This window comes from Mugil cephalus, chromosome 12 (genome assembly GCF_022458985.1).
Source record: "Mugil cephalus isolate CIBA_MC_2020 chromosome 12, CIBA_Mcephalus_1.1, whole genome shotgun sequence".
Lineage (NCBI taxonomy): Eukaryota > Metazoa > Chordata > Actinopteri > Mugiliformes > Mugilidae > Mugil > Mugil cephalus.
In genome coordinates this window covers 15,632,109-15,645,776 of record NC_061781.1, presented here as the reverse complement: position 1 = coordinate 15,645,776, position 13,668 = coordinate 15,632,109, and the positions used below count along the sequence as shown (strand labels likewise).

The window sequence follows — 13,668 nt, the reverse complement described above, 5'->3', positions numbered from 1 at the left end:
TATGTATTACTGCCATTTCTAATGTTATGAAGATCTTGAGAGGATGGTGTCATTTAGTGTACTGGGGGGGATGTTCATTTTCCGGAGATTAAGTCAAGCATGTATTGCGCTCGCCACATATTTGAAATAAAACCCGTATATACTGTATCACCCTGCTCGTATTTATAGATAGAGTGTCAGTGTCTTTTGCACACATTAACCTTCTGCTGTGATTAGCTCATGGCATCAGATCTGTGTTGTTCAAACCTCATGTGACACACGTTAAACATGGATCTTTTTCCCCCCAGCTGAATGAGCGGTGAGAACATGGAGGGGGAATCAAATCTCCGTTATGACGCATGCAATGAGGTACATATGGAGTCATGTCATCCGGGGCTGTTTGTCCACATCGTTGGCATCAGTAGGCATTTTACGTGCAACAATATGAATCCCTCGGAGCTCCTCTGAGGAAATCTCACTTTGTTGACCTGCTAAAATGTCAATAGACACATAGAGACCAATTGAACCGAATGGATTATGGATGATTTTTACTCATACTCCGAGATGCCATTGTACTGGAGCCAGATGCAACACAGAGAACCAATAATATACAAATAAATAAAACATGTGCTAAAATCTCATAACCTGTCATCAAAGATGACCTTTGTCACTCATCAGTATGAAGTGGACAACTCATCATGGTGAGTTTCCAGAGTGCCAGTGGGACTAGTCCGTGTAGGAGTCTGTGCAGGTGGTTTGTCACACTCTGTGATACAGAGTCCAGGTAAGGATGTGGCGCTCTCCAAGGTGCTGCACAGGCAGCCTTCAACGGCAACAACGGATGCATCCTGCTGGGGAACGGCATAGCTACAGGGTGGGGGTGTCTGATCTGATCTAGGCGGGTGTCAAGTGTATAAGTAACATCCACACGAATACTAGGTCCAAAAGTTTCCCAGCAGAACGCTGTATTGTCACAAGATGGTCAGTGTTATTCACTTCTCCGCGTGCTATGCGTTTAGTTCAAACTGCCAGTGTCGGTAGCACACATAGAAACCCACAGTTGACCAGATGCTGTGAGGTGCAGTGATTCCCAACCTGTGGGCCGCGGCCCCCTGGTGGGCCGTAAAGGTATGGCAAGTGGGCCACCAAATCATTTCATTTGATGTTTGGGTTTTGGTTGTGTTCTGCGACATTGTATGTCAAACACACAAAACCATGACATGTTAATATGATCCACTGCAGTTTTATTTAAAAACGGAAAAGCCATAAGTGCAGTGTTTTAATTTTGTTTCTTTGATGTTATTGCTTTTGCTTAAATTGAGGTTTCATCTGGCTAGACCTGAGCAGAATTTACATCATCTTTATATTGGGTTTATTTGTAAGCCTTCTTTTGATATTTGTATTTTGTTTGGATCTGATATTGGATGTCAAATTATTATATATGACACTGTATTTCTCCATTGTTGAAGGATGCTGTTGCTTATGAATCATTTGTTAATTAGCCTGTTACACACAGCCCCTTGCTAGTCATTTCTGACACCTGTGTGGTGCTGACGGACAGCTCCTTGAATGATTGATAGCTCCTGTAACTTGTATACTGAAGGTGTTGAAGGCATGTTACAGATGCTGTGTGGGCCGCAATTTTTTTTTGAGATTTAAAAGTGGGTCCCTGAGTTGGAAAAGGTTGGGAATCACTGGTCTGGTTCAGTAGAGAATGAGTGACACACCAGCGCACAAACATAAATGCTAACAATGGTGTAGGCCACTTGGTTTGGTTAGGCTACGGTCAAGGCTCTAATGATTCATTGTAAGTACTGTCAGTTTCACAGCTATTTCTATTCTGTTAAGCTGTTTGTTGCCTTCTGCACTGCTAGTGCGACCGTATGCCAAAGTTATATTTAAGTCACCAGAAAAGACTGCAGTGTCCACAGTTTGACAAGTAGCTTCGGTGGTTTTGCCAAGATAATAAAACCTAAGTGTTTGCCTGTCTTTTAATGGCAGCATTTTTCACACCTCTCTTTGGTGGAGGAGTATAATCAGTATGAGACCCCATGACACACTGAGAACACACAGGAGGGAGTACAGTACATCACTAGCAGATCAGAGAGTGTCTGGGAATCCCAGGATAACTGGAGTAAGTTGCTGGAGAAAAACATGACTCCCTGAAGCAGTCTGATTAGGACTTGGCATTTTGAATTTCCCACAAAACTGTAATTTCTTTTGGAGGAATCCATACCCAGGGACTCAAAGTCAGAGACCTTAATCACGTGTGACAGGTTAAAGAGTCTCACTCTAAAGGTAGAATACACGGAGGGAGCTGCAGGATGGCAAAAAGACTAACTAACATTGATATTACTCCTGAACTAAATGGCAACATATCTACCTCAGATCATGATATTAATAGAGGTTTTGCAAGGGCATTTGCTACAATCATTGGAGACAGAAACACATGGAAAAGTTTCAGGTTCAGATTTACGAGTTTAATCAAACCACCATCAACTTGTGGTTTGGAGGTTTGTTAAATGTGATGGTGACCTGTGAGGGAAACACAATGCTGCTTCAGAGCAAGAGGATCACCGTGACCAAACACTAATATTTTTATTACAATGACAATGACGTCTTTCACAAGGGCAATGCATCCTGACCTCATAAAAACAGAATATAAACGCTTTTATTACAGTTCCACTATGGCCTCTACAGTGGATTTGTATATCCTCCCTGAGAACCCGTGAAACAAGCTGATGTCAGTTTAAAGTACATTCAAAATCTGGTAACCCATACCAATAGGAATTCTTTGCACAGTGATGGCAGCCATGCTAATCCACTGTTGATCTACTTCGGGATCAAGCTGTTCCAAAATCAATAAAGCTGTGAAGCCTTCTGGTCTCCATCACATCCTTTACATCTCCGAGTTATACAGTTTGATACAACTATTTGGTTGTTTTTATCATTTCTTCTTTTTTTTGTGAATTCAGCAGAACCTTAGTATTTGCCAAATAAAAGCTGGACACGTTCCATGAAACTACAATTAAAGTGAAATGGACTATTTCACGGCAACAAATAAATATTTCCGTAAACAATAACTTATACCTGTAGGGGGTTACAGCGGTGATTCATCTTCATTCACTTCCTAAATATTCATGTAAGGGTTTGGAGGTTTATTGTAATCGTTGGGATTTAAAGAGATATGTGCTGCGGCAGGTACATTTTCACAAAAAGTTGCTGCTTTCAAATGTTTTTTTTTCATATATATATTTATATATATCCCATGGCGCTTTCTTTTCTAAGCATGAATTATTTAGTATTTCCACCACGTCTCGGTGGGAGGTGTCGACCCGCAGCCCACCACTGAAATGGATGAGGCTGGAATCCACTCCATATTTTGTGCCTGGCTCTTCCCCGCTGGTGCATCTGATCTGAGCACGGAGCGCTCCCCTCCACAGAGCATTTCCACTTCAGCACAGCCACGATGGGCTCCGTCTGCTAAGAGAAGTTGAGCCAACGCGCCGGGAAAAACGCACCGCCTGGATTCATGTGGCACCTCCATGCGCACGGTCCTCTTTTCAGTGGCGCCGGGGGACTTTTTAATATTGTCATATAAACTCCCTTTCCCCCCCCTGTTTTTCTTGTTTGTTTTTGTTTTTTTTTCTTCTTCTTCTTTGGGAATGTGTTGGTAGACATTCATAGTTGAGTTGCAACCACTAAACGTCCAGTCACTAAGTACCTGCGGATCTGCTGCAGGGGAGTTTTGCCAGCGAGCGGGATACTACACTGCAGAAAACCTTTAACAGTACGGATCTTTACAGAAGTGAACAATGCTCAGGCTAGAGACCATCATTTGCACTTTTTCCGTGCTGTCTGTTGCAGCAAGGGCAGACTTTAAAGCGCGGAACTGCAGCGAGGTGAGGGAGGCTTGCACCGCGAAGGGCTTCAGCTTCGCACATGTTCCTCACCAGGAGATCCCAGGTAAGACCGGACTGAGCGCGACCCATCACACAGCAGGGAACACACACTTGAAATGGAACGGGCATCTGGTTTAAAACCTTCAGCTCTGGGCGGAGAAGTTCACAATCACACCTCGTTACTGCAACTCATTTGAGATGCAAAGTCATTCATATCACCGCTGCTTTTAAAAAGCTGCCCGGACGCTGCAGGGCCACTGCAGATGAAAACACATCACAGCACCCCAACCACCTGTCACTCACGAAGTTGCCGCGAGTAGCCAAAGTTAACCTCGCACATCACGGCGATTGCCAGGGAGCAGTCCTCATTGACTAATAGTGATCGATAACCGCAGCAGCCCACCTGCATCACACAGCTTGCAGCAGCAAAGTGACAGGCCATGCCGCACAACTACAGGCTGATCAGTTCAAAACGAGCTGCTTTCCATTGCAAGCTCACGCTGTGAAGACCGTGGGCATCACCGCTGAACGTGAAAAAGAGTTCCCCACTCATCTGTAGTATGATCTGGCTCTGCTAAGCGGCTCTCTGAATGTGTTAACCAAGCGGAGATAATGAGTGGTCAGCACTGCAGATTAACTCCTGTCCTGCGAAAATTAGGTGATAAGATAAGTGCAGGCTCTTCCAGTGCTTCAGCAGCAGCAGCAGCAGCAGTCCACAACCACAAGCCACTAATTTTGCACGTTTTAAGCCACAGCCCTGCACAGCAATTATCTCAAATACCTTGTAGAATAAGGCCCATTTGTGCCCCCATGTGTACGCGAAAATACAGATTTAATTATGTTAAACCATATTACTTGTTGGATTCCCCGCATGGAAACTAAAGTACTATCTAAATATAATATACATTACGCTTAAACACTGGAGGAAGGGGGTTGCGAATTAATGTTCTGTAATGCGTAGCTCCCTTTTTTTTCAGAAAGTGACTTAAATTCTTCCTCAATTTAGCGAGTAAAAGGTCAGGGGTTGATTACAAGTGTGGTATTTGCCTTTGGAAACTGTTGCTGTGAATCCACAACATGTGCGCCAAGTAGCTCTCAGTGAACGTGAAACAGTTTATCCTTGGGTTTTCCTCAAATTTGGATGCAAATACAATAAAATAACGAACGCATGGTATTCAGTTTCACTATGTGACATCCCATTCTCAATCCGTAGGGTTTAATATGACGTCGGCCCACCCTTCGCAGCTACAACAGCTTCCCCTCTTCTGGGAAGGCTTTCCCAGAACGTTTAGGAGTCTGTTTATGGGAATTTTTGACCATTCTTCCAGAAGCACATTAGTGAGGTCAGACAGTGATGTTGGATAAGAAGGCCCGACTCATAGTCTTCGCTCTTACTCATCCCAAAGGCGTTCTGTCGGGTCGAGGTCAGGACTCTGTGCAGGCCACCAAGCTTGTGTCTTTATGGACCTTGCTTTGTGCACTGGTGCAAAGTCATGTTGGAACAGGAAGGGGCCAAACTGTTCAGTTGAAAGTGGAATATTTAGTAGTGAGGAAATTGCAAAAGTGGACTTGTTGAACAGGGGGAATCCTATCACAGTACCACACGGGAATTCACGGAGGTCCTCATAGTGACCCGTTTGTTCGTAAACATTTGTAGAATCAGTCTGCATGCCTAGGTTCTTGATTTTATACACCTGTGGAAGGGATTGGAACACCTGAATTCAGTTATTTGAGTACTTTTGGCAATAAAGTGTATACGGAACTAATCACTTTAAACCAAAGTGTTTTATGATATTGTCATAGTAGAATGAATATGAATATTTGCATTGAAAGTATTTTTTTCCCCGTCTTCATTGTTCTTATTGGGTTAACTCTCCAGGCCCTCTCTGTCATGCTTCAGGGACAACAATTATTTCTATAAAGCAGGAAATCTGGCACAAGTCAAATGCTGCACATTTGACAACAGGCACACCTGTTTCGGAGATGGGTTGAATAACTAACTGATTAAATCCTTTGGATCCGTGTCCCTGACATCACAACTAATCTCCCAAATGAGTGAAACATTCAATCTCTCTCATGTGTGACTCACGTCAAAACGAATAAGCGTCTTTTGATCCGGTCCCCGGAATGAGTCACAACCTTACACGTCTCCAGGAGATACAACACGTTATCAACAACTCAGCAAATTCACCCGGTGATTGACATGCCCTTCAGCCCTCGCGACTTAATGCCTCTCACCCATGCAAACAACACTCCGGCAGAGCTGAATCTTGACTAAAGTAAAAGTTGAAGTGGCTTTAGATTAAAAACTCAACACCTTGCCCATTGAAAATGATACACATGCTGAAAATAGTTTCAAGTGTCAGAAGCAGAAATACATGACATGTAGAGATCTTCCATTTTCACTCTGTTTCTGCTCTGTCTGGAGAGTCTTACAAGTTTCAACAGATAAAACCTTATCTCATGGCTACTACATTCCTTCTGTGTACAGTTTCCACTGAATCAGTTGAAAGTTTATAGTTGATTTTAGTAATAAATCAAACAGTTGCTTTGAATTGTCCTGCACCCGCATTAGTAGTCATTTGTGTCTGTACTGGATAGTTAAACTGCAGATTAGTGTGAACTTCATTCACGTCACTGTTTCAAAGGTAGTAGCCTTATAATATGTTTAGGAGCTGGCACAGGAGCATCCAAGTGGCAGATGGGAAGCATCTTCAGTGACAGCATCACTTTGGAGTTAATATTGCAGCGCTCGTAGATTAGCTGGTGCTCATGGGACCCGATGTAGAGTGGCTCCAGAAGCTTGTCGTATAGCTTCATGTTTCATTCAGCCTTACAGCTGCCGTCACACTCTATTAACTCACTGATGGTTTTCGGAGAAGTGTCAACCTTCATGTTACTGGTCCTCATCCATAAATGATGCGTTCACGTTCTTAAAAAAATAAAATAAAAAAATGATGGCTCCGGTGCGTGATTTCTTGAAATCTCTCGTTGTCATCTAAAACATCAAATTGCAGTGAAAGGCAGATGCGCGCGTGTTGCTGCTTTTCTTGGCAACAGACAGAAATTAGTCAGAAAACACAATATTTCACCTATGCAACTGACTTTTTCAGATTTTACAGTTTCTATTCAAATAAATGGCGACTCATTATAGCCATTACCAACAATAAATGTGAGAGCACTACAAAAAAAAAAAAAAGCTCAACCACAGCTACAGACCCACATTTTAACTGTTGTTGGCAAACAGAGGAGGAACCCGGTCAGAAGGAATTGAATCAGTGTTATTGGCAGAAATGTTGCCGTGATCCAAAGCCTGAAGCCTCAGGTGGAACGGTAATTCCAAAAGACTCAAACGATGCGTCTGGCCGGCCTGACCAGATCAGGCTGGGAGCTGTCGGCGGCTGCGCGCTGACGGCCTTTTGAACGACGCGAGGATGAACTCGCTGATCTCTCTTAAAAGTCTTTCGAAAAAACGACAGTCTCCTTCTCGGCGGCACACTTAAATTCGACTGTTAACAGGTTCATTATATTTGCGCCTCTTGAATCCACCGGTTCATTGCCCTCGTTAGAGATCAGAGCTGCACCCAGCCTCGTCCCTGCTGTCTCAGTTTCCACTCAGTGGATTACCCAACGTCTGAGACAAGATATGGAAAGTGAGTCACACAGTCAGACTGCTGGATTCCATGCAACTTCTTAACATGTCATACTCTATGCTATCACTTGACGTCCGGCTCTGTTTACTGCCAGTCAGGAGGAGGAGGAGGAGGAGGAGGTGAGACACAAATAACGGCGCTGATATTTTACGTGGTCTTCGGCTGCCTGCACAACGAAGCAAATGAACTTTGCTGAACCGTGTAATGTGCACAGGTTTTCAACAGTCATGTAATGGGATGGAGGGGATTAAAAAGGGCTAAATGGAAGCGCCTGCAGAGGGAATGGCCGGGTGACTTTGTTAGCCCTTGCAACACACTCGCTATGATGTATTGTGAGATCATTGTGACCTTAATGTCAGTCACATGTGTGGAAATATATCTGGGAGCGAAGCCCCGGAGGGGCTCCCAGCTTTCAGTGTGTCTTCGTAAAATGCTTTCGCATTTCGCTTGGAAAACCTCAAAAAAAGTGGCGATAGAAGTACAGACAATCAGACTTGAGGGTTATTTTTTTAACTTTGTAAAAATAGGTCCAATATTTGAGCCAGCATTCTGCTATATAATGTAATGTGAGTGTGTCCAACTGAGAGGCAGAGGGGGGTACTATCAGCGAAGACAAATCCAAACAATAATCCCTTTTCTCGTGGCAGAAGGGATTTCTCAAACGCTGTCTCCATTCCCTGTGTCATCAATCATGCTTATGAATGCCAAAATGGCCTCATGATGGGCTCTCTCTGCGGGTGTTCCCTCTGAGTGCTGCAGGAATCACTGTGTCCTGCAAGTGTTTTCAGGGAGGGATGCAGCTCTGGGAGCAGAGCAACACCACAACTGAAAAAAAAAAAAAAATATGTTGGTGCGTGCGTGAGGACACACACCTGAACGATTTAATAATCTAAAACAATAGTCCTGCATCAAAGACCCCGAAGCGGATTAGCAAGTAGGAGTGTTAAACTCTAAATAATTGATGACTGAGAATATTTTCAGCCCAACTTTAACTTTTTATTCTTATGTAGTCATGAATATTTATTTAATGTTGCTCGGGGGCTATGTCTATTGGTTTTCGATGCCTTAAAGTCCTTTTATTGTGGAGCAGACTTGCAGCTTTCGCTAACCTCACAGAGATGTCATTCTGAAGCTGTCTTGTAATGAACTTTATTATACTGACACTTCTAAACGCGCTCAGTGGGGTCAGGAGTATTAAATGCACCAAATCTGTTAGTAATGCATTTCTACTTTGCGTTTTTTTGGGGGTTTTTTGTGTTCGTTGCATATCTGTTACGCTGTCAGTCAAGTGCAGACTATGTGATCTGTTCAAATTATAGACTCGTGTTATCTTCTTCTGCCAGTTGGAGCGTTCAGTTTATGCAACAATATTCTGAGATTGTGTCAAATTTCGTGTCTTTGGGTAAGGAGCGGGGGTTGAGCTCATATCTTCGGGGTTACTGATATTTTCTCCAACACCAAAAGTACTCAGGATGATATTTTCAAACCCTAATCCCGTCTGTGACCCCCCAACTTTCTGTTTATTTTCTCCGCGGCCTCCAGTGCGGTTTATGTCCAACTTTCTGTAGCTCGCAGCCCCGGCTGCTGAAATTTTTAAAACCGCCTGTGTTGGCAGTTGTTAACAATGCCGTTTGCTTTGCTAATTTGCACTGCATATCTTGTGCATGAGTAAGATATTTTCAAATACACTTTGTACCAACACAGTGTGTCGCTTTCGTGGCAAAATTAGTTTCTGAATGCATACATATTCAAGAATAGAAATAAAAAAAAGAACACATGAAAGAGACGCTGGCTCATTGAAGCTCGGACAAATATCGTAAGCCTGGTGCGCCTTGTTTATGCTGCTGACAAAAAGCCGCTGTCACATAGGTTACCAAAGGAATCACACACACACACACACACAAAAGCCATGAAGAATTAATGCTGGCCAAACTCATTTGAGATTAATCTTCTGTGAAAAACAAGGGGACGGATTGAAGTGATTCTCTCGAGATGGCGTGGCGATTGCTGTTTAAGAATCATGAAAAGTGAAAGAATGAGCGCGCCTGTTGTCAACAAGAGAATGAATGGATGTTATTTTGATCTATTAGTTCCTGTCAACAGCTATCCAATTAAATTCTAACCTGGAGCCACTGAGAAAGAGTTTGTCTCATTCCTCTTTCAAGAACTCGGCATAAACACACTTCCAGTAGTCACTGATGATGTTTTTCTGACCAGTGTAGACCGCGTACATACTGCAGTACTTTATGTCTGATGTGTGACAAAAATAGAAGCCTTTAAGTGTTATTATTATAATTTCTTTTACTCAGATTCCACTGATACAGATGAGACCACTCTACCGAGCTCAGATCGAACTTATTCCTTTCCTCAAATTCAAGGAAAAAGTAGTTTATTGGTGTTACCTCAGATAAACTGTGAGATTGTCTGTGACATTTTCCCTCCCCATCAAATTCCATTTTCTAAATATTGCCAGCGTTCTCTTTGTGTAAGCTTATCAGATGGCTGGAGCTTCTGTCCACACATTTATTGCACACACCTCTCACGTCTGACTGCCTTGCACGAATCTGTTTGTCTTATATTTTCATGTTGAGAACTCTTCACACAGTTCCCTGTAGCCTCTTTTCGAGCCGTCCACATCCCCGTGTTCTAAAAACGATCAGAAACGTGAGGTTCTCATTGACATCAGGATCAAATTCGTGGCTCCTGGCTGTGACGTATAGCCGGTACTTTTCCCTGACATCTCATCTGCCTGTCAAAACCTAGCCATCATGAAACAAAGCCCCTCTCGAATGCCTCGTCGCTGTCGTTGGATCTATCTTTAGCCGCGCGTCTGCCACTTCTGTCTTGTTGACAACGTCTGACTAGACATGATGTGCAACTGGAGAGGATTTTTGCCTTCTTGCGCTTCTCCCGCGGATGAATCGCGGCGGCGCATTCTCAGCGATCCGCCTTTGGGAGCTACTGTATGCGTTGTGCAACTGAGTTGTGTCCTCTCCCCGCTCCATTTAGCAGCGCGCTGGTTAGAGAACGCTCATACTGAGACGAGGTATAATGGCCGGCGCCTGTATACTAAACTGTACATGCTGAGTGAAAGGTAATGATCACTGCTGGTCTCGCGGCCTTCCAGGCCTCTCAGTCACCAGCTGCTACCTGTAGTGTGGCGGCCGCCTGCCATGCTCCACTTAGCAAACTGATGCAGACGAGAACGGCCTCGCCCGCTCACTTCTCATTCTCAGGGGCTTCCCACATGGATCAAATGTCCACACCGGATTGCTCATGCCTCCGCACCAGGCTCCTTATTACATACCGCTCAACCAATATCAAAGGCAGACATAGTGCCGCATACGCTGATTATGCTGCGCTCATCATTCCTAAATGTGTTGCACATGGTGTTGGGAAATCCATACATTAATCTTAAACTGTAATGATATTGGTGCACCTTCCAGAAAGGTATGCGCCGCATAAATGTTCCACAGCTATTACCCCCAAGGTCAAACATATTGTACTTTTTGTCTGTATATTTATCACGTTGGCAGCAATTATACAGGGATTAATATGTTCTTTTCTGCTGCATGTTTTATACTGCTGGTGCTTGTTTGTACCGGGGTTGTCGTCTTAATTAATCATTTGAATGTTTCAAGTAAGTAATGCATTTTACAACCCCCTACAGCCAAATGTGACACTGGATGTGAAAAATAGGTGTTTTGCAAAGAAAAGGAGCAAATCCTCATGTCTGATGACCTGAAGCCTGTAAATCTTGTGCATTTTTTTTGCACAAGTTAATTTGTTATTAATCTAAAACTGTGATTAACAAGAGTCGAGTGCTATAAGTTTAAGTTGTGTGCTCATCTTCTTTGTGCTACTGCCTTATTTTTCATTTTGAATCCAAAGAGGAGTGTGTCAGGAGCATCTTTGGAGGCAGTTTTATGTTGAAATGTTGAAATCGTAGCTCAGTTTTTGGCAACAAACCCTCTGAAACAAATACATTGTCTAGAAAATCTATTTCTCTACTGCGCTTTTTTCCTTCAAAGCCTCTTAAAAATATTTCTTCTACAGTGACAGGGCAGGTATGCATTTATATTTTTCTCCTTGAAGAGATTTTTTTTTTTTTTTATAGTACATTTAAAAATATTTCAATATGAAACGGCACGCCGTTGAGTCAACACACTGCTGTTTTATCACGCACGTAGCCTTGCGCATGGCATGTTGGTGTGGAATATCTTGACATATTAAGAAGAGAAAAAAGAGAAAAAAACACGTTTGCTGGGAGTATGAAACTGTTCCAACATCTTTATTCCTGTCCCTTTTCCCTTCACGCCGACTCTCCTGAGGATGGAGAATACCGTCATACCGTTGTACCGCGCCACTTTTATTGTAGAGTGTTTTATGTCAGTGAGATTTCATTTCCTCTTGAACCTGTCCTCATTCACCCAAGGACATATACCCTCCCAGTTATTTAAAGCATGAACACCCCTTTCATTCTGACTTCTGACATGACCCAAAATGTGATAGGAATAATGTCATTCAATTTTGATTGATGGGACTAGAGTGAGAACTTGAGTGAGAAACTTGGCTATCCAGTACACAAAGCCCTCTAGAGACATTATTAAAAGTCTAAAGGAGCGAATGTGTGGAATACACAGATCTATAGAGTCGTGCCGGGGTTGATATGCATTGAATGTCATTCTTTTGTACTGTAGTTCCTGATGATCTGATTTCTACGCGTAGTTCTCCTGACAGAGTCTGATTATCCATCAGCTAGAGGGCATACACCACCAGTCAAAAGTTTGGACACACATTCTCATTCGATTCAAAGAGAAGGTGTGTCCAAACTTTTGTCTGGCGGTGCATGTCAGTGTATGGATACAGAGAAAGCGTTTGTATGTATGGAAGCGTTAGACATGAGCTAACGTTAGTCTTATTCTAGATATATCCAATGCTGTCAGTTTACATTTTTTCTATGTAATGTTGTGCCTCAGTGTCAGAACAGTCATTTCCAACAACCGCAGACTTGAACCTATAGATTTATTTTTAAAAACGAGGTGAACGAGTGAGCTAATTTGGTCCGTGCAGGGTCATATCTAACGAGCATCAGCCAGAGCATAACCCGTTGCATGTTAATTTATTCACGCTGTATTCACCCACGGTTACTTCCAGCTCGGCTGAATCATTAATTCTTCTTTGCGTGCATTTGTTCACTCACTCATACTTGCCTCTCGAGACATCTCAGCATCCAGGTCCATTAATTCAAATGCAGTTGTGAACTTGGATCTGCGCTCGTGCCCATACTTTGCTTTTAATCGCTCGCCTTCGATGAAGTGACAAAGGGGCCGGATGAAATCTCTTGGTTCAAGCAAAATCTATTCAAGTCACAACAGAAATGTACTTTGGATTTAAATTAGATTAGTGCAGTATTTTGCCTGCTGCACTGAATGGTAGCCCATCTGGAAGTGGATTAGCTCTTGAAAGGCCTGCGTGGCTTATTTGCTTGGGTTACAGCCACCCAAGCAAATATCAACTGGATAGGGATGGCTCCCACTCAATCTTCTGGGGAGTCAATTATAATTGCTGCAATGGCTTAAGGTGATGTATTAAATAGGTGAATTAATAATTGTCAATACACACACACACACAAAGTGAAAATTAATACATTGAACGTATTCTTGTGCTTATTTTTGTGTAGTCATGTAGGGTTTTTATCATGCAAGTAATAGCTGCTGTATCACAACTGACATAGATTTATCCATAAATATTTTTATACTTGCTGTTGTGATTGCCTAACTGTGTTCACACAGTATTTCAACATGCAGTGCAGTATGGGTACCAATATCTTAACTGTAAAGCTTTTGGACATGTCCCACCTTTAAAGGTAGCCATCTTGGTTATGTAACAGAGGGGGAGGGACCCTTAAACCATTTTTAAAATTGTGAAAGTGACGCTGAGAAAGTGTAATAATTTGGCTCTGCAAAATATAGCAGTAGATCATGTGGTCAGTCTCTTTTATTGCTATGTTTGGTGAGTGGGCAACCTACCATGCTTCATTTGAAACAGTACCATTGCCAAACACAATGTGAGAGTATTTCTTAAGCGTGCACAATCAACTCCCTGTACATGAAAATATACGGGACAGTCAG

The 13,668-nt window shown here is 42.8% G+C and overlaps 1 protein-coding gene across 2 annotated transcripts in view; it reads left to right on the top strand.

Moving 5' to 3' along the window:
• The first annotated feature begins 3,160 nt into the window (after window positions 1-3,160).
• Window positions 3,161-13,668, top strand: part of gpc6b (glypican 6b) — a 77,908-nt gene continuing 67,400 nt past the window's right edge. For both annotated transcript variants that reach the window (XM_047601241.1, XM_047601240.1), the window contains exon 1: window positions 3,161-3,945. In XM_047601241.1, coding sequence (XP_047457197.1) covers window positions 3,795-3,945 — 151 coding nt within the window. In that variant the 5' untranslated portion in view covers window positions 3,161-3,794. The remainder of the gene's footprint in view (window positions 3,946-13,668) is intronic.